We start from the raw sequence: 20558 nt of genomic DNA, 5'->3' as shown, positions 1-20558 counted from the left end.
ATTCTCTCCATCAAATTTACTCTACGCTTAGAATTTCTGCGCTTACAAAATTGTCTAGATTCTTAAACAAGTCATCTTCTGCGTTCTAGTGGACGTATTATAATCACTAGCTTTTGTCTAGTGTAATATCTTGCGGCTTTAAAAGTTGCAGTATCGTAGGGTCTCAAGGCGCTTAATTTGATGTTCGAAGTATATAGCATTCCAAATAGAAGCTTGGAGCTTGGAGGAGATTTATTTGGCAAATGTGCTCCAATTGGAGAACCTCATGGATAAACTCTTGCTTTCGTCAGATGTCTTGGTGGAAAATATGTCCGCCTATAAACATACTTCTTTTGAAGCTTCCAGTGTCATCATAAGAGTTTTTCTATTATGATTAGGTAACTTTGAATGAAATATATTGGGTATCTTTGTTCTAATCTTTATTATTCTATCTCTTTTCTGAGTCCAGAGTTTTAATTCTGGATGAGACGCATGATCCATTAGTTGAAGATTGCAACTAATGAGGATGTAAATACACCATGGCTGTGAAGAGCATATTTTGATGATGTCATCTACTCATTTCTGAATTCACTCTAAATAATTTTTTGAGCTAGAATTTTTCCATTACAAATTTCGATGTTTTATTAGCAGCCCAATTGAGTCAAAACTCCCCAGTTAGAGCAGATCTTATGCATTTTGCATTCCTTGTATGCACATCTACCTTCGAAGAATGGATTTACACTCAAATTTACACTTTGAGTAGTTTAGGGAGAAAACTTCATTGTTGATATTCATAGGAGGCTCGCCAAGCCCTATTTAGTAAGTCTTACATATTTTCTTATCGAGGTCTCGGACATGATAATAGGACATGCGCAGATGATCTTCTTTGTATTTCTATCAGTATGTTACAGTCATCTGCACCTACCTAACTATGCATAGCTTCATTACAAATGATACGGTGGCAGAAAACAAGTGGTCAATGCCTCGGTCAATGCCGGTTCAAGGTTATCCACCAGGTGACAGAATTATCCCTGGCCGGCACCTCATCTATCATTCACTGCAACATCATACCCAAGTGACCTTAATATTCAATACCCCATATGAAATTAACAGCTGTACAATAGTCTATATACCTACTTTAAAAAGCTTCTCCTCCCACATAAAATCACCTCCATATTACAACTCAAGCAATTGAACTTGAAAATATCAAAGAATAAACACAATTACCTCAAGAAAGTCTTGTATATTCATCTACAAGCCTTTCTTACTCCCATAACATCAATATGAAGGTCGTTCTGTTTATCTCTGCACTTGCTGCTACCCTAAGTGCAGCTGCCCCACTAGAGCCAAGACAATCTATATGGGGTAAACCTACAGATGTTTCTGTTCAGTACTGCTACAGTAAGTAACACGTTACTGCCCCTATCATTTCAATCTCGTACCCTCTTTGACCTCTAACCGACCGCCACCACAGATGATTTCCCTTGCATCAACGCACGCGAAGCATGGCAATCCTGTCAAGTATCCTCGCTCCCAGGTTCCTACTCTCAAATCACCGATCCCGAAGCTCGCAATACTGTAGTCGCTCAATGTCTCTGCGACAATAAAATTGTCAATGAAACAGCAAGCTGTATCTCATGTCTCAGTTATGCTAGCGGTAACTTCTTGGTCCTCGATACTGTAGAGCAACACGCTCAAGATATGTGCGATAAGAAGACCACTCTCAGTCAATATGAGAATTATGTATATCAGTTTGGTGGATTGTTGCAGTTCCCACTCATTTTGCCTTCTACTTGGCTTAGTGGTACAAAGGTCAACCTTCCTGATCAAATACTCATTAAGGATTAAAGTGTTTGATATCAATTGTAAGTCCATAATGTCCCGTTGACGCATCAATTTTTGATGGAACTAACATATACATACAGTTTCGATAATTCCGGATGAAGATAGAGTATGTGAAAAGGGACAGCAGTGTGGCCACTGCGGAGATTTCTGCTTCGAAGAGCCGCTTTTCTCTGTTAGTTCTGATTAAAAAAAACACTGAAAGGTCTCGGCGTGTTTATTTCCTGGAGAAATAACCACTAATCAGATTCAACGAAAAAATTAGATATTTATCTCAAATACGGGTGTTGATTTCATAGTAAAGGAATTTAACGTTGCATCTCTTTGTGGTTGCTGCACTTGAGGATTTGTTTTGTGAGCGTGACTAGCGTGATTACCGTGACACATGTGTGTTTTTGATATCTCAGTGACAAAAGTTATATATACACAGCATTCAACCCCACGATGGCAAACTTCTTGGGTATTTATTTCTTCGAAATCATCAAGCTCACTAATATATTTTGAGACTCGAGCGAGCCATTCCACTGTTTGCGAATTAATTCAATTTTAATTGTAGAGACAATTGCTATTATCACTCTTGCGACCATGAAGCCTCCTCATAGAAAATTCCTAACCTCCATAAAAGCTCAAGCCTTTATCTTCATCCCTTTTCGTGACCGATATCTTCAAATTTTGGCTCCATTAGCTACTTCCATTCCATCAGAGCCATAATACCCCAAAACCCCGCAAAAATAAACCTCTACTCCACTTTTATGCCGACTACCGTGTTAAGCAGGTAGTATTATCAACGAGTCAGTCTACCATTTTACCTATAAAACCATGAATAAAAACTCCGCTCACAGGCTCACACATATATCCAAAAAGATAAGAAATGTAATGTAACCCAACCATTACAATCTCCTCCCTCATTCAGAAATGCCCACTTCTCACTTATCATACCCAGATATCGCATATCCTCAGGATTTATATTGTCTCTTAGTTTTAACTGGACTACTAGCTCTTTAGTTATTAACCAAAACGGCAGCTGTTCATTCATGAAAAATATATCGCACTAGTCGTGGAAGAATATTTTGAATTATCCTCGGTTGGACGGTTAGTAAACCCGTAGATGGATAGGTTGATTTTTTTTCGAGCGGCGGGCCGAGATTTCCGAGAGTGAGCATATTTTGACTTCTTGGAATGATCATAAGGTTTTGTTTGAAGGTATCATGCATACTCTTGTTGAAAAGGGGAGAGAAATGGATGAGAGTGAATTTTTGGATGTGTGGTATTCTGGGTTGTGGTAGAATTTGGGAAGATGGGAAGTGAGTATTCGAATGAGAAAAATTCAAGGTGCTTTACTTCTCTTATTTATTTGTAAGATCTTACTTTCTTCTCCACTCTTGTCCGTCGAGGGTTATAATGATCAGTAGGTTCATGAACAGCGTCGTTATTCAAGATAACTAACTAATAGACCAGAAAGTAGGGATTAAATTTCTTAAAAGTCGAAAATTAGAGATTGGATATTGTTTGCGGGATCTTGAGTCAACCTGCTTCAAGCGGGCTGGGGAAATGATACATTCTCACAGGAAATTCTTAAAGCTTGTGAAATCTGGCTTTTGAGTAAGCTCTTTTGTAGGGGAAATTGTGAAGAACTGCAGCCTGGGCTTGATATACATGGCATTAGAAGACGACAGGAATGATTTTTGACCTAGAGTCGTCTAAAACAATATAGTCAATTATGTTCTCCAGCGACAGCAGCACACTCAGAGTAGGTTTTATTCAACTACAGTTGTGATATCCTAGGGCTCGGCGCGAGCTGAAAGTCTACTTAAGTTTGTAACTTTATTGCGGTCAGTGAAACTGGATGGAGTCTAGTACAGTTTGTTCTGCTCCCAATCAGCTCAGAGGACTACGTAAGAAAGTAGTTAACTATTTTTTTTATTTTTTTTGGAGCTTTCTGACATGAAAGACTAACCACTTACACCCAGCAACAAATTCAGTTCACTCAATATTGGGAGAAAGATCAGAATATTTTCCCTCATCGGTAGTTGCACTGAAGGGACGATGATTTTATCAGTACCTGAAGAGTGTAGCATAAGAAAGGACTGGGTGAAGGCATGGAGACACCTTCAAAGGACCGCATGACAGGATCTAAATTGAACAGCCTTGCCAGTGATGATTCAAATGAAATCACGACGACTAATAATGAGACAGGTTATCGACGCAAGAGACCATCTCTCTCCTGTTCATTGACATACCCGTACCTATAAGGTGCAGGCAGAAGAAAACGAAAACGCCGGCAGTTACTTCTCTTCATAAGAAAAGCCCAGTGAAGTCTAGTAACGTGGTACATTCCATCAAGTTAAAACCACTGAAAGGATTCGCACCACAAATGTTGGATGAGATAGGGAATTAATTTAAATTTACCACTCTTGAGCTCGAGTGAGATCCATGGCAGTATACATTCAAAAATTCTAAAAGAAAGTTTCCCTAATCGGAATTCTGATGATGAGGTGCGAATAGCATTCTCTAAAAATTTCATGTGTTGATTCATCTACATTCAAGATGATGATTGTGGAATCCAGATGAAGAAAATTTGCAGCAATAAATGTGTAGCAGAGTTGGGACGTTGTGCTACGTCAATTGAGGTTAGAGAAGAGTAGCTTCTAAGGATAGCAGGACCGGAAGAAGTACATTATGTTCGGTAGGCAGTAAGCATCAAATATTGCTTAATGTAAGTCAACCGGTACGCTGGGCTGGGATACATGGTAGCAAGTCAATCTTTTCGCAGCCGTGCTATTATATGAAGCATATCATTGGCATAGAAACAAATGCGATGGGTAAAGAATTATGATTGTACAAAATGTCATGTAGACGTAAATATCCATCTCCTCGCGCTCGTACAAAACATTCCGCCATTAGGATACAAAAGCTGGTGTAGAGGTGGATACAGATCAGTATGCCCATTCTACCTCCGTATGTAGTATGAAACAAACCTTCATCAATTGAACATTCCCTCCCAAAAGACAACTACATCCTCAATTGCCCATTTTTCACCAGTCTACCACTCTTCTAATCTAATAGTAGGCTCTTGTACACTCCGAATTTTGGACGCCGTACTCAAACTTGCAGTAACCACAGTGACTGCCGGTACCTCCCATCTATCTACTTCGGCGGCGACCGTCCAGGGATGTACAGAAACTATTTTTTATGAGAAACGGTTAGTTAGATGATCATAAGACGAAATCTATGTTGAGTATGTGTCAAATTTAAAGAAAAATACTCACAACCGTGATTACCCCTTTCTATCGCACGCTCTTTAATAAAACCAAGCACACGCCACGCATCCAATCCCAGTCTCTTTGCCGACCAGTACTCAACTTGAGTTTGAATTTGTGGTAGAGGGGCTGATTTGCGTAGTGCGTGGTTCCAAATGCGAGAGACACTTTTCCGCGATGTAAGAGGAGTTTCAACTGGAACGTCCACGACAATTTTGACCTTTCCCGGAGTAGTAAAAGTAATCTCACCGTTGTAGATAGGTCGTTCTGGTATTACTTCTTCGGCACCTAATACCAAGGCGATGGTTTTAAGTTCTGGAAAGGTGTTGATGATGCAATTCACAAAGTCTAGCATGTCTGCTACCTCAAAGAGCGATTTTCTGCGTGTCTTGTATGGTATAGCAAGATGACGCAGTCGATAGAAAGCCGAGCGAGCAATTGTTGCACGGCGTAGTTCATCGAGCCAGAAGTCCCCTTGGATCCATATGGTATCGTTAGGATTGAAAATAATGTTTCTACCCGTGTGAGTTGCATACACGGGAAAGGCACTGCGTGATCCATCATTGAGGGAATCTTGCAAGGTAGTACAACATTCTTCATCGGTAAGTTGTTGCAATGCATCCTCGATGCTCAAAGTAGTCTGTGATCTGGTTATTCCTGGCTTGGTAAATCTTTCAAGAAAGATAGCCCGGTATTGATGATTAAGACATAGAATTGGGGGAATAGAGCCGCAGGTAAGTCGAAAGCTTCTTCCAAACATGAAGTCATACCGTAGAAGGTCAGATGGGACGAAGTTCAATGTTGTGATGCGTGATTTTTGGAGGTACAGTTCCAAAATGACAAGCTATTGGAACGAGAATCATCAGCTAGGCATCATTTGGGATTAGATATGTATTAGGGAGAGAACTCCAATAGAGTGTATGAGGGATAAAGAAATGATATGCATACCCTCAGTTCCATTGGCAAGTCTTCAAACCTAGCAAATGTCCTTCCATTTTCCTCCCGTGATCGGACAACTTCAAGATCTCCATTGATTTGCCTTTTGCTGTTCGTACTAGCAGCTACACTCAAAACATTTCCAGCTGAAACCGTGGAATCTTTAAGGAATACTTCTTTTGCAATGATCTTGATCTTTTCGAAAAATCTATGGTTTTGGTGAAGACTTTCTGCTCCTGATAGATACCCTAGAACTAATCTGTGATTTTTATTAGCTGTGGAGTCTCTCTTAGACATCTTCTTGTTAAACACAAATATAGAAGAAATCATTGCGGACAACAGAACAAAGATGTAGTGATTTTGGCATTGCAAGTTCTTCTAATTAAACTGTGTGATATTAGATTCATAAAAATGATTAGCCGAGAAGACGTGCTCGAAATAGTTAGTGCAAATAAATTCTACCATATTCAATTTTAATGATTAAAAGGTTCTGCCTGAGCCTGGTGAGAACAAAAGAAATATCTATGTATCCTCTCATCAGATTATGGATATTCGAACGAAACTTAAAAGGAGTACCTCCTAATCTAAATCGACCCCATTTTGACAGTGAGCAAGTCGCACATAACAGTTCGATGCGGTAAGTATCCAAGGTTGAAATAGGGGGCAAGATGAAAGAGAAGACTTGCCAGAAAGCAGTAGAGATATATGAAGTAGAATGGCTAATTCTGGAATGGTCATGAAAATATCATACTGCTAAATTAGACGTGCATATCTCTCTTTAGTCCATTCTGAAGTCGACAAATAAAAGCCTTATCATAGCTTATCACAAAATCAGAAAACAAGAGACCAAAGTGGGATATGAGATAAGTGAAGATACTGTGAAAAACATAGAACGTAGAGGGAACGAGGTAATGAAGAAGATCTTGTACTAATCTGAGGTCGACCTTGAAATTCCCTGTGACTGAGATATGCGATGACAATATTAGAAGATATCATGTGCTAAGAAGATATCGTATGCCTTTAGTTGTTCTTGACTCATCAGTATACTATTAAAGTTTCCCTATTTATTGATCCACCGTTCCCAAACGAACGGCACCATGCCATTTAACTGCTATCCTTTCCCTTAAGTTGCTGGTGAGTAGTAGCGGCTAGAAGCTTGATAGTAGGTACATTCCACACGCGAAAATTCTCGATCATCTTGCGTCTTCATTTCTCGCCATCATGAAATTCAACACAAAGATGTATTGCATGAGGTTAATAGGTGGTCGCCTAGGCTGCTGTTTTTGAAGAGTTAGGCAATACAAGTGTCTATTTAGAAGAAATTTAACAGAATGTATAGGAAAGATGAGGAGTCGAAGAACACGAAGTATCACTATTGAAACGATAAAGACAGCACGAGAGTAGTTGTTAGTCTTTAATTTCATACATAATTTATACTGTTCATACTCTAGGAGCTTTCGACATCCAAGCAACGAGTTCTTGATCATTTGGGGAAAATTTTATTCTTCAAGTCAACACATGACAAGCTACCGCCGTGGATCCCGTTGGTCTTCCCGACTTCGATAATATTGTTCCCTATCCCTATCTTGCCTCTCTCGCTCTCGCTGTTCTCTCTCACGCTGTTCTCGCTCATAATGATGATCAAAACGCTCTTGGGGTTGATGTTGTTGATATTGCATGTGATGGGAAGTTTGCTGGGCATAACTTTGTTGTGCCGGAGCTGATGCAGACGAAACAGTATTATAGTTCCGGGCTTCGAAGCTGTTTTGTCTTGAAGTGTGCACATGATGACCCACTTGATGGGCTTGAATCCACTGACTACGTGCCGGTGGAGTTCTGTGACCACTTTGTCCGAAGGCCATCGATCGATGGCCTGCTCCCACTTGAGGTGCTGTGTGAAAGTCTACCGCTGTATTTGGCTGCTGCGGCACAGCAAATTGTGATTGACGACTGTAAATATCACGATCAGATGTTTGGGGTAGGTCGTGTGGTGAAGACATCGTCTGACGTGTCATCTGTTGGCCAGGAGGGGGGGTCGCAGAATAGGGGGATTCATTGATTTTTGTAATTGGACTTCGTGCGTACCCACTAGGAGCATTCATTTCGTTTAGAGGCTCTCGACGAATGGTTGAAGACTGCGAAGCAATTGCTTGGCGGGAGGGTTGAGAATATATCGGGTGATGCTGGACAGCGGGCGGGGGCGCATGATTCCTGCCGTCGTAAGACGTTGGTGTGTAACTGCGGCCTACTGAAGATGAATGTTGATGCATGGATTGGGAAGACGATTGTGGATATCCGTGCTGTGGATTTGTTTGAGGAGGTATCTGATGTGAAACCTGTTGCATTTGCTGGTTCTGTTGCATCTGCTGAGGCATCTGTTGTGATTGTTGTAAACTTTGTGATGGATGTGATGAATGTGATGAATGTGATGAATGTGATGAATAACGCGATGTCTGCAATGGATGTTGAGGAGGTGGCGGGGTTCGAGAACTTTGCACAGGAACTGCTGGGGTACCACCACCTCTCTTAGATTGCACTTGTGCTGGGGGCGGTGGAGCTCTGCTAGGTTCACTGGTTTCATCGTTCAACAATGACATGATATTGGATGTCTTCCTTGGTGTATCTTGCTGGCGGATGGCGCTAACAGCGGCTGATTGAGGAGGTGGTGTTGAATACTGCTCTTGGATAGGTGGGGTGCTAATGCCTGGTCGGCCGAAAGCGGGAGATGTAGATTGAATCATGTTTTGAGGAACACCCATACCATCACTAAGCAAGCTTCGAACGCCCTGACTTCGCGCAGGATATTGTTGGTGTGGGACTTTGGGTGGAGCTTGCCTTCGAACGTCCGTTGTGGAAACTGCCACATATGGAGCTTCAGGTCTTGAAGGTGCCATTGATCCTGTACGGCTAGAGTGCGCGGGATATTCATACTGCTGTGAGTTCCGTACCTCAGCCTCCTCTTGCTTCAATTGAAAGCTTCGTTGTTCTCGCTTTTCTTTTCGATCTTGTTGTTCTCGTTGCTCGTGATCACGTTCTTGTTTTCTCTTCAAGTTTCGCTCGAGTTGTTCTTGCTTTGATTCTCTTTCCCTTCGCTGCTGCTGCTGTCGTTGTTGATGTTCCGTAAGTGTTTCCATTTCTCTAATTTGCTCTCGTCGTTGGTAAGCTTGCTGCTCCCGGACGGTCTGCTCTCGTAACAAAGCCTGCTCTCGCAATAGGGCCTGCTCCCGTAACAAAGCCTGCTCACGAGCCTGCTCACGTAACAAAGCCTGCTCACGGGCCTGCTCTCGAATCGCCTGTTCTCGAAGGGCCTGCTCTTGTAAAGCAAGCCGGTCTGTGGCTTGTTGTTGTTCCTGTGAGATTCGTATTCTCTCTTGTTCCAAAGCCTTCTTTCTCTCTAGATAAGCTTCCTCGGCAGCGACCCGAGCCGATCGTTGAGAGGCAATAGTGGCTGGATCTGAAATTGGCGAAGCATTTTGAGACTGCTGCGAAAGAGTAGACTGTGGTGTGGAGCGTTGGTTATCAGTAGTGAAGAACCCCATGGACGGACCCCTCGGCTGTCTGACTTGTTGGCTTTGCATTTGTTGTGGTTGTGATTGTAACTGAGAGGTGGTTGATGGTGGTGGTGCTGATGCCGGTTGTTGCTGTTGCTGTTGCTGTTGCTGTTGCTGTGATATTTGAGATAAGCTCTGTTGGTTAGCTTGATGATGTGAACGTTTGGAAGGCAGGGAACTAGGAGTGATCGTTTGATTCATTGATTGAGGGACAGGTCCGGCTTGAGCCAAGGCAGGGAACCTGGTACTCAATGTGGATTGAGGAGGAGATGTTTGAGGAAGAATGATAGGTTGACTACCAGACAGTTCTTCGAGATCCATGGCAGATGCTGATCTCGATAGTGGTGCCGGCGTGGGATCATATCGTCGCTTTGTTGGGGCGGAAGGCGTGGGCGCTGGTCCAGTAGATTCGCCTCTGTCACGTTTTGAATCAGCCTCTCGAGTGATCTGCTCCCATTCTTTTTTGCTCCCGGAATCGACAGAGCGCTGATAGTAGTTCTTAACCTGTTCAGCAATGTTAGCCTGACGCTTGCGACCAGCTTGGCCTTTCGTGATCTCAAGCCAATCGGAAAAAGTTTTTTTATATACCATGGTATGCGTTTTTGTTCCCATATGTTTTGCAATTCCAGCCCAATTTGTGCCAAAGTGTCGTAGGAGTCCAGGAAAGTCACCCACTTCCGGGACACTCCAGTAGCTAGAAGTTTGTTGTTGAACAGCGGAACGACGATCAGGCTGGGACTCGCCACCTGTTGGAGGGGCAGAGCCAATGCGTTCTGGTGCAACTGGCACCTCTAGATTAGCTGGTGCAGGTCTCTCAGGTGGCATAAATTGAGGTGGAAATGTTGGCATCTGGTGAGGAATAAGAGCATCGTATGGAGCGTAGCGAGTGGTGGCAACAGGAGGCCTGATCGGTGTAGGCTCGGGCGCAACAGTTGATGCAGGAGGATTTGGTGATTCACCATTGCGACTCGCAGGAGAAGGAGCAGCCGCTAACAGTTGACCGGCCTTGGGCTGCTTTGGGGCCTTTTCTCGAGGAGTTTTGGCCTTTCTCTTGGTTGGAGCTGATTCGCCATTTGTGTCTCCTTTCGGAGTAGCGACTTTCTTCGCCGGGGTTGGTGCCGGGCTAACACCTTCATTGTCTGTGGTAGGCAGTGGTGCTTCAAAATTCCAAGTTGGAGCAGCAGCTCTCCTAGGTCGACGACGTTCATTTCCATTCTCCACATCTGGCGTAGCCTCTGTTTCATTACCACCTCCGTTCTCAATGTTGGTAATGAGGGCACTAGATTTTTTCGCTCCTTTTCTTCTGCCGGTTTTAACTTGGTTCTTCTTCGACTTGAAAACTGCCTTCCACTCATCCGTTGTTTTTATAATATAATAATGCTGAATGCAGGCCTGGTAATCGCGATGCGGAAGGGATTGTGCAATAATAGAAAATTGCTTGGCGAAATTGTGGTACTTTTCTTGGAAGATCTGAGCCTCTTCCTCCGTAAAATTATCTATGGACTCTCCAAACTCGAGCATACGAAACGATCGTTCAAAGGGAACCCTGTGCGTAGTATCCACAAACATAGTTTCCTTATATTCTTCATCCCAACACATGTCCGGGATAGTTGCTTCCTTGGAATTTGCCGTTTGTTCCCTGGCATCTTGTTCTTGCTGCTCTTTCGATTCTTTAGCTTCACGCTCAGATTCACGAAGCACACGTTCAATATCATGATCCGTAGCAAACCTACTCCCAGTGCGCCGCTGGCCCTCTGCTTTGAGATCTAAGCCAGTTGCCGATTTGCCTCTTTCGGCCAACTCCTCGGCCTCTCCTTTCTGGGCCTTGGTAAATACTTCTCTACTGCGCACAGCGATCGGATCCATATCCATATCGGTAAACCTACGATACTCGATATAACTCTCCGACCACGACTTGCCCTCTTCTTGTTGTTCCCTCCATCTTTGCGCCATTTTTTCCTCTATAAGTCTCGTAAGGGAAGATTCAGCATTTGCATCAACTTCGAGGGAGTTCAAAAACTCAGGATCCTCATCCCATTTATTATAATCAAATATAGGTAAGGTTTCTGGAGGAGGTGTCTTCGTATCCCTGGGGTGCTTAACAGATTCAAGAAGTTTAAATTGGCGATCCTCTTCAAGAGCAGCTTCTTGTTGAACAAGTTTTTGACGGAGAAGTTCAAATCCGGCCTGTTCGGCTTCATCTTCGTCATCATCACTTTCTTCGGGAACTTCCATAGTAAGTTCTGGTGCTTGTGGCACTGGTGACGGTATCTGTTGTCGTACATAATCAAAAGCTCCGGCTGGTTCTCCTCGACTATGGTAGATCTCGCCTTCGGAACGGGCCACGTTTTCATTACTAATCTCCAGATTCATAGATCGATCCCTTTTGTATTCCTCCGAAACTACACCTTCCATATGATGATCGCCATTCGTATCTTCAGGCACCAACCTTGGGACGGGACCTGTGGTTTTTGGACTAATCAAAGAATCATCTTCAAGTGCTTGAGCGTCTGGCAAAATCTCGGTATCGATGGGGTCGATAGATGGTGGATGATTATGTAGGGGTTTGGTGTCCGGTGTCTCAACCTTCTCAGAATTAGACTTGGATGCTTCGTCTGACACGGGCAGTGATGTATCTGCATGAGTCCCCACGATCGTCCTCTCTACACGGGGCTCCAAAATATGCTTTGGATGGCCTTCCACCGACTGAGGTGGTCTCTCTAAATCTGAAATCTCCACGCCAAGAGATTGAGGTTCTAAGCTAGTAGTATCTTGAGTGACACTTTGAGAATTGCTATACTCAAGTCCAGTGGTTGGAAGTGGTGATAACTTGGTCGTAGAAGGCTGGATGTCTGAGGGCTCGATGGGGGCAGGTTGAATAGCGGGAACTTCAAAATCCTTGGATGCCGCACTTTTTGGAGAAGTTTCTTCGAAAGCACCAGCTTTGGTACTACTTTCTTCAATGGACTGGTCCTTGGCAAATGCTACATCTGCTTCTGTAGTAATGTGATGAGGTGGAACATCACCACCATTTTCCACTGTCCTGGTCGAAGTTCGTGAATCACTTTCCAAAGGTGATTGACTCCTCGCAGGCGGCGGTGATGCGTAATGAGCATTTGCTGTCGTAGATGGAGTTTTATCTGTGATAGGATCCTTTGCAGTAGCATCATTGAAGACATTGGAGTCTTTAGCTGATGCCCCGGATTGTGCTGGGTGATCTTGAGAGAGCATAGCCAACTTCTCAGAATCAGTCGCTGGAAGCTGGCACATGGGATGTTGCGATCCCTCAGATTTTCCGGCTTCGGTAGTAGTCGCTAGGGCGGATGGTATCTCAGGTGGTAACACTGCAGAAGTAGGATTTTCACTGTCTCGAGATTCATGTTCAGCGGGATCCATATTGAGTGTCGATTTCGGCATCGCGACGAGCTCTTGCTGAGATGCGGGGTTATGTTCAGGCTCAGGCTTGGACTCCAATGCGTCCTCCATCGTCGTATCAGGCTTATCAGTCAAACTTTCTGGAGGAATGCACTGTTTCAACCCGCCAGAACCGTCTCGTGCATCTGGGACTAGAGGTAGATCTTTGAACGAATTAACAATAAAGAACTGGTCAAGTGGAGGCAGGTCGGGCCTGTTGCGAGTATCGTTCATACTACGTTGAACCTCCGCCAATTCACTCTCGAAATTGATTTCGTCCTCTGGATCATCATCGTTGAAGGGATCCAAATCAGAATCGGAATAGTCATCAGTAATCGGAATCTTGGGTGGGTGTCTACCAAAAAGGGGTTTTCGCTGGCGACGTTGTTCAGTCACCCGTGCTGCATCATCAAATTTATGTTCGGGTGTTGCAGCAATCTGTGTTTCCGATCTGGCGTCTGACGACTGATTTTCAATAGATTGTGGCATATTAGACTTTGCAGAAATGTAGTGATTACTTGGAGCCCCACGTCCCGCATGAAAACGGGGCGCGGTTGGGACTGATACACCTGGGACAGGACTTTGGCTGACTGAGGCTGATGCTCCAGTTGATCCAAATGCAGGCACTTGGGGAGGCGGTGCTATGTAAAGTCAGCGTCTTATCAAAAGGCACGCATGTGCCTTGTGCGTGGACAGAAACCAGGGCCACGCAGGGATAAAAGAAAGAAAAATGGGTCGAGGTCATGAAACTTACTAGCTGAAGGTTGAGATCTGCGAGGAAAGTTTGGTTCTGGAGACCTACTACGGACCTGGGGTCGATGGTAAGGTTCATCGTAATAGGGTCTACCACGTCCACGTCCTATTCCACTTCCTCTAGCCCTACCATAGCCATGCACAAACGGTTGGGCTGAGTCAGAGGAAGGCGAGGTAACAGACATTGGACCGTCTCGCGAGCCTCTTCTAGCACGATCCAGATCCAGGCTTAAAGGCGCATCGCGATTATCTCTACTATTGTAATTAGGAGATCTTCCTCTTCCGATAGGAGAAGAAGGCCTCCTTCCTTTGAAGCTGTCCCGACCGCCCCATTCTCGATCACGGCTTCGATCATCGCGGAACGGAACCAGGGGTCCTCTATTATCTCTTCGCATATCTCTATAGTCCCTGTCTCGCTCGACTTCTCGGCCACGGTCTCGTTCCCGATCTCGGTCGCGATCTCTACTTTCATCCCGCCAGCTACCTCTTCCACGACCACGACCTCTGCCACCTCTAAAATCACCTCGATATCCGAAATCGCCTCGATACCCATCGCCAAAACTATTGCCGCGAGGACCGCTAGGGGGATCGATATAGCTTTTCGAACCAGCCCTTGGCCCGCGAGGAGGATCACGTAAGGAGTTATCTCGATTTGTATCTCGCGGAGGTATATGTCTATCTGAAAAAAGTTCTCGATTTTGGTTGTGGTTGAATGCAGCAGTATTCGCTCTTGAATTTGATGGTGATCGTCGCCTTTCTCCCCCGCGCGCAGCACCTCGGTATGTATCCGAGTCGCGACTGTCGAGATATCGTCTTGGAGATCGCTCTACAGGAGAACGATCTCGAGGGGAACGTCTTCCATCATTTGAATCATATTGTGTATGCGGTCGAGTCCTAAAGACTTAATGTTAGAGTCAATTGTTTAATGGAGAGTGTTAGGGAGACAAACATTGTATGAGGGAGGTATCTAGGAGGGAGCGAAAGACTCTGATTTATGACAATTCCCAGTGATTTGACGTCTTCCCTTAGTCTATATCCTATTGATTATTTAATATGGCCTTATGGCTAGTACCACTCTGCCGGGCCAGCGCTATTTCAACCAAAGTGGATATTAGAACGTCAACAAAAGGAGGGGAATAAATGGTGGATATTGATCTTGAGTGACTATTAACGCCGAATGCGGACCGTACGTACAGACGGGGAGAGTCACATAGAATTGAATGCTTAGTATCTTTGAGTTGTCGCAGATGTTGAATCAAGGAATTGAAGTTCTGAAGTTCTCGAAATGGCCTTGTTCAAATGAGGCTACGTGCATCTGCGACCCGATGAGGTTAACTTCATGCATGGGCTAGTCTTCAAACCCTGAAATTATAGGCATCCACACAACAACCGAGACCAAAATCGAAATATGACAGCTCTTCAATGTCTCAATTAAAGACTAGACAATTCAATTCATAGCACCTTAGACTTAGGAGCCCTGATTTAGATTTGATAAAAAGGTTGTCTTCAGACTTTGTGATTGATTACTCGTTTACTTTCTTGATTGCTAAGTCAGCTCACTTTGAATCAGAAAAACTGTATGGCAAAACTCATTGAATTAAAAATTTATTATTAATTTTTAAAAATAAAAATATAATACACTGAGTAATGATTTATGTTTTAAATAAAAAAATTTCTTCTAAATAAGTCTGTGACCAAAAGGGTGTTTATAGACCAGCAGTTGTATTTAACTTAGAATCTACAGGTGAAGAGCACCTGTAGATGGGGATAGCTACTCTATATATACACAAATGAATGGCCTAGCCGCAATGGCTAGGCAAAAAGAAGTCATATTTATTCCTCCAATGATCTTACTTTACCGATAACCATTGATACCTAGTACTTGTCCGGATCTGATCCTCAGGTCACCTAAATCGCATACTAATCTCGAGTAATCGTATCATGTGTGGACATGGTTAATGTACCTGAGGTTTCTTATATAATAAAGGTGGGAGGAAAGCAGGGATTTCCGTCACAAAGTCAAATAGATTTATAAAGTTTTAGATATAGAATTTTCATTTATATAAATAGTGTTATTTCTTTGATCTATTCTGTTTTTGGTAAGGACTACAAGATACCCCATAAATTCAGCTGGTAAGAGGGGCCGAGAGTCCGTGCTTCGATGTGCAAGCCACAATATCGAAAAGCTTTCATTACCTAATCATTAAAGATGTGGCTTGGCAACCACGCACAGACCCTTCCTGCAGTAGTTGCGACGACACGTGCATGCAGAGCCTCAAAAGCAAAATGCAACGGACCCCACTACATCGCTTATTTTGACTGATTCCTCGCAACAAAACTTTTTGATTGAAGTTTGCGATAGGCAGAGATATATGAAGAATATATTATTCTGTACATATTTTCTAAACAAAATTATAAGAATCTTCACTTTCCTGGACAAAGCTTGATGACGTTCAATGAAGCTCAGCTTACACTTTTGAAAACATCCGCCACTTCGAAAGCATCATCAAATTTTTGGTTAGCATTGGTTCTTAGAGAAGTCTAGACATTCACTTGAGTAAATCCAGTCATCTTCCATTATTTTATACCAATACTTACGACAAAACCAGGCGCTTCTTTGTGTTTTATACATATTTTACTCAAGTGAACGATCACCTTCCATACTGCTGTATTAGCTACCATTATTTTGTAGGTATATCACGTGAAGAGTAGTGTCATCTTGGAATTTTGACCACGGCAAAGGATTTGGCTACCTTGCAGATACATTCTGCATCTTAATCGCGGAAAATATCCAGAAGATAAATCCACGGAAATGGCGTCAACACCCGCTCAAAATGGAGCACCTCCATCCTCGGTCATGGATGCAGTTCTAGTCCCCTCAAACGAAATGCCTGTCGGTGCACAAAAAGTCGAAGAACTCGACTTCAACAAGTTCGCCGGTCGTCTGATAACCGTTGACGATCTTTTAAGTGGTATGAACAACATGGGGTTTCAAGCAAGTTCCATTGGCGAAGCTGTTCGAATAATTAATGACATGGTACGTAACCCCTCTTTAACCAGCAAAACGAAATTAACATTCCCAGCGTGCATGGCGTGATCCGGAAACTTCAGATCGTACCACTATCTTCCTCGGATATACTTCCAATCTAATTTCAAGTGGACTCCGGGGCACTCTCCGATACCTCGCTCAACACCGCCACATTTCTGCTATCGTCACCACTGCCGGCGGCGTTGAAGAAGACATCATCAAATGTCTTGGTCCCACCTACATGGGCTCATTTTCTACTCCTGGAGCAGATTTACGCGCCAAAGGTCAAAACCGTATTGGAAACCTTATTGTCCCCAATAACAATTACTGCGCATTCGAAGACTGGGTGATGCCCATTCTCGATACCATGCTTACCGAACAAGAAGAATCGAAGAAAGATCCCGACACTGATAATCACATCCACTGGACTCCCAGTAAGATAATCCGGAGATTGGGGAAAGAAATCAATAATGAAGAGTCCTTACTTTATTGGGCCTACAAAAATGACATCCCTATTTTCTGTCCAGCTCTTACCGACGGATCCCTAGGCGATATGCTTTATTTCCACACCTTCAAATCTTCCCCGGCTCAACTTCGTGTGGACCTCGTTGAAGACATTCGAAAGATAAACACTTTAGCCGTGCGAGCCAAACGAGCAGGAATGATTATCCTAGGTGGAGGTGTAGTCAAACATCACATTGCGAATGCATGTCTTATGAGAAATGGGGCCGAAAGCGCTGTGTACATTAATACTGCACAGGAGTTTGATGGAAGCGATGCAGGGGCAAGACCAGATGAGGCAGTTAGTTGGGGAAAAATCAAGGTTGGAGCTGATAGTGTGAAGGTGTATGTCGAGGCAACTGCTTGTTTCCCATTGATAGTGGCAGGCACATTTGCAAAAGACCAGGAGAATAGTGGATCTCAAACAGCTCAAAAACCTTCGGAAACATAAACATAGAATGAAATATGATTGACATAATTCACATCCCTATGCAAATATTATGTCATATTTAGTGAAGTAGTGTCATCTTGTAATGATTTAATGACTACTAACATCCAATAAACTCGGAAGCTATTGAAAGTTCGGCCAACGTTAGTACTAGCATCCTTCACTACGCTTAGAAACTGCTTCACAAGCTCGTTTCCTGAATCGGCAAAAATTCCCTCAATTTCCATGACTCAAAATCCGAGCATACTCCTTCCTCATCTACCATCTAATCTGCTTTAAACTTCAACCTAGTACAATAATCATAATATAAGAGCGTTGGAACTGTAAGCCATATATGTAATGGTTTTCAGCTAAGCCTAGTACCCTACTTTTGAGTCACTTCACTTTTGGGTCACCTTTCTCTATTAAAATCAACATTTATAATTCTTTTATTTATAAATATAATTTTTTAAGAAAGTTTGATTTCAGGTTCATTTTTATATAATAGTAAATCCTGAAAATTTTGGATTTTTTATGATTTTATTAATTAAGATATTGAAAATTAAAACAATAAGTGAAATCATGGTTTTTGGTGTAAAAGGTGGCCGGAATGGGGGTAGGGGACTTATCAGTAGGTATATTCGTACTCTTCGATATTTTGTAGACTATTTATCCTACCTCATAAGGACATAACAAAATGGTTATCTCGCAGGCCCTATCCATGGTAACCTAGGGTATACCCTACCCTTTGCCAAGTCCTGAACAATAAGATTTTAAACTTCAATTTGCTTGTTAGTTAAGGAGCCGCACATTCAGAAATAGGTAAACGAGTTATATCCACGACCCTGTGACAACCTCGTGAAGTGATAAGAAGACGGGATTAGATCTAAAATACACTTTTCGACATTCATAATGGAATCAAACGTTCACAAGCAGGTAGATAAGCAGGTAAACCAGATTGTTTTGGTCAGCGCAATCTCTTACAAATCAAACGTTTTTTTATTTGAAGGAAAAAAAAAAAAAAAAGGCACGCAACGTTCAGTTGTATCTTCCGCACAACTCAGCAGGAACGCCCGAGTCTTTCGTTGCATAGCCCCTGCGATCCAACGCAATAGCAGGGTCTCTTCTGTCGCGTTTATTGTACTGCGGAAACGTCTGCCTCTTCACCTCCTCATTCTCAGCCCTCGCAGCCTCCATCCTCTTCTTCTGAGCCTTCTACATTTCGTCCCGGGACAAAGCAGGCTTGGGTGTCTTATTGACGCCGCTTGCACGAATGCCTTTTTGCTCGGGCTCTCTTGAGGCCCTGGCCGGAACTCTCTCCTTGCACTTCTGCCTTCCCCTTTTGGGAAGCATGGGTGCCAGACTTCGTCTGACGTCTTGATTGAGCAGTGCCATTGTACCAAGCACCGCTCCGCCAGATCCTCCAAGCTATTCATAGACCCGTGCCTGCGACATGTTAGTAGTCGCTCGACACCAAAATAGTTTAGCCAATAGTCCGGATTGCTGTCCAAAAAATATGAGACCTTTGAACATTGAAATTGTTTGAAACATTCAAATACTTCAGATTTTTGATATAACTCAAAATGTTCAGATCATTCAAATTGCCGAATTCACTTCAAAGTTTTCAGATATTGAAAGCTAAGATCCAGTCTGGACTAATTATTGAAAAATTTGCACTCAGGAAACATAGAACTTACAATCTATCTCCTCCATCAAGGGCATACTCTGCTGCATACCCCATCGTATCTTCCGGGGCAGTCGTGTCCCAGGGCCCAGCTTCCATCATTCTCGCCAAAATATCGGGGGCGGCAAGACCCTCCTCATCGAGGGGTTCACCCCCATCTATGCCGACATGCGTCAAATATGCCCCACATCACACCCGGAGACCCGGCGCCATAGCTGTCAGAGCTGCCGCTACTATCCGGTGGGTGGAGCACAAGCGACGTATGGCGGTTCCGGATGCAGGACAGACCGGACCGAAGGCAGAGGAATTGGTATTCATTTTCGCTAAATTCAACTCTTTACGATTGATTCTTGGTTTAAGACTATATGTAGAGTCATTGTTAGCCTACTTGTTGAACGGAAAACAACTTTCGTGAGGAGCTTTTCCATTCTTGAATCCAACTGGGACATTCAAAACATCTAAAACAGTGAATCCTACTCAAACATTCAAAGTTCAAGTTGATTCTACAATCCGGGACATTGGATACCCCGGAATTGCGGAATGATTCCAGACCGATGAATGTTAAAAAGGCTTTTAACATTTGAGAGTGACTCAAGTAATTCAACGAATCCAAAGATCCCAGATTACTTAAACATCCCAAATGAACTCAAGATTTGAAAGTGTCCCATTTTCGAACTGAAAATCGTAGTACAGCATAAGAATACTGTTCTTGTAGTTTGCCACAGCGACTCGAAGATGCCACATGAAATTGTATTTTAAGAAAGTGCAGTAATAAATGCGGTACGAACAGAAGAGGTACTTACTTTGTAAGGACAATAAAATGTCCTTTGTATTGGTTAGACGTTGAAATGTAATAAAAATGTAATACTTAATGAAATTAAGTAGAAAGCTGAAGTATCTGTATGTAGGTGAAGAAAGAAAGGAATAGAGAGAATAGGAGGTTTTGAGGCATCTTTTATAAACAATCTAAGGGATTTTGTCTTCCAAAATCAGCTAAAAACATATACTTTTGTGTTAGTACGTTTACGGTACAGATATTCAAACCATGAATGACTCAGTGTATCCAACAATCTTCCCGTACTCCATCTAGATGACTATCTGAACAAATAGTTTGTAATTTAATTGGACTAAATGGATTATTGGAAGGGTTCTTATATAAAAAGTTTGGATTAGATAGTTTAAT

The 20558-nt window shown here is 43.0% G+C and overlaps 6 protein-coding genes across 6 annotated transcripts; 3 read left to right on the top strand and 3 right to left on the bottom strand.

The window, feature by feature from the left end:
• Positions 1-1262: 1262 nt before the first annotated feature.
• Positions 1263-1827, top strand: SS1G_02068 (predicted protein; the record flags this gene model as incomplete). Its single annotated transcript, XM_001597822.1, has 2 exons — positions 1263-1380; positions 1454-1827. The coding sequence occupies 2 exons, from the start codon at positions 1263-1265 to the stop codon at positions 1825-1827; spliced, it is 492 nt and encodes a 163-aa protein (XP_001597872.1).
• A 3037-nt stretch (positions 1828-4864) lies between these two features.
• On the bottom strand, positions 4865-6314 carry SS1G_02067 (predicted protein; the record flags this gene model as incomplete). The annotated part of the gene is made up of 3 exons (XM_001597821.1): positions 4865-5004; positions 5091-5925; positions 6030-6314. 3 exons carry the CDS (start codon positions 6312-6314, stop codon positions 4865-4867), a joined length of 1260 nt encoding a protein of 419 aa, XP_001597871.1.
• Positions 6315-7543: 1229 nt separating this feature from the next.
• On the bottom strand, positions 7544-14609 carry SS1G_02066 (hypothetical protein; the record flags this gene model as incomplete). Its single annotated transcript, XM_001597820.1, has 4 exons — positions 7544-7967; positions 8103-13623; positions 13785-13990; positions 14566-14609. The coding sequence occupies 4 exons, from the start codon at positions 14607-14609 to the stop codon at positions 7544-7546; spliced, it is 6195 nt and encodes a 2064-aa protein (XP_001597870.1).
• Positions 14610-16547: 1938 nt separating this feature from the next.
• On the top strand, positions 16548-17715 carry SS1G_02065 (deoxyhypusine synthase; the record flags this gene model as incomplete). Its single annotated transcript, XM_001597819.1, has 2 exons — positions 16548-16772; positions 16819-17715. The coding sequence occupies 2 exons, from the start codon at positions 16548-16550 to the stop codon at positions 17713-17715; spliced, it is 1122 nt and encodes a 373-aa protein (XP_001597869.1).
• A 1191-nt stretch (positions 17716-18906) lies between these two features.
• SS1G_02064 (predicted protein) lies at positions 18907-19086 on the bottom strand (the record flags this gene model as incomplete). The annotated part of the gene is made up of 1 exon (XM_001597818.1): positions 18907-19086. One exon carries the CDS (start codon positions 19084-19086, stop codon positions 18907-18909), a length of 180 nt encoding a protein of 59 aa, XP_001597868.1.
• A 449-nt stretch (positions 19087-19535) lies between these two features.
• On the top strand, positions 19536-19790 carry SS1G_02063 (predicted protein; the record flags this gene model as incomplete). Its single annotated transcript, XM_001597817.1, has 1 exon — positions 19536-19790. One exon carries the CDS (start codon positions 19536-19538, stop codon positions 19788-19790), a length of 255 nt encoding a protein of 84 aa, XP_001597867.1.
• Positions 19791-20558: the final 768 nt, after the last annotated feature.

The sequence above is a fragment of the Sclerotinia sclerotiorum genome, genomic scaffold (genome assembly GCF_000146945.2).
Source record: "Sclerotinia sclerotiorum 1980 UF-70 scaffold_2 genomic scaffold, whole genome shotgun sequence".
In the NCBI taxonomy this organism is placed as follows: domain Eukaryota; kingdom Fungi; phylum Ascomycota; class Leotiomycetes; order Helotiales; family Sclerotiniaceae; genus Sclerotinia; species Sclerotinia sclerotiorum.
Note: the sequence above shows the minus strand (reverse complement) of the source record. Positions and strands in the feature narration are given on the sequence as shown.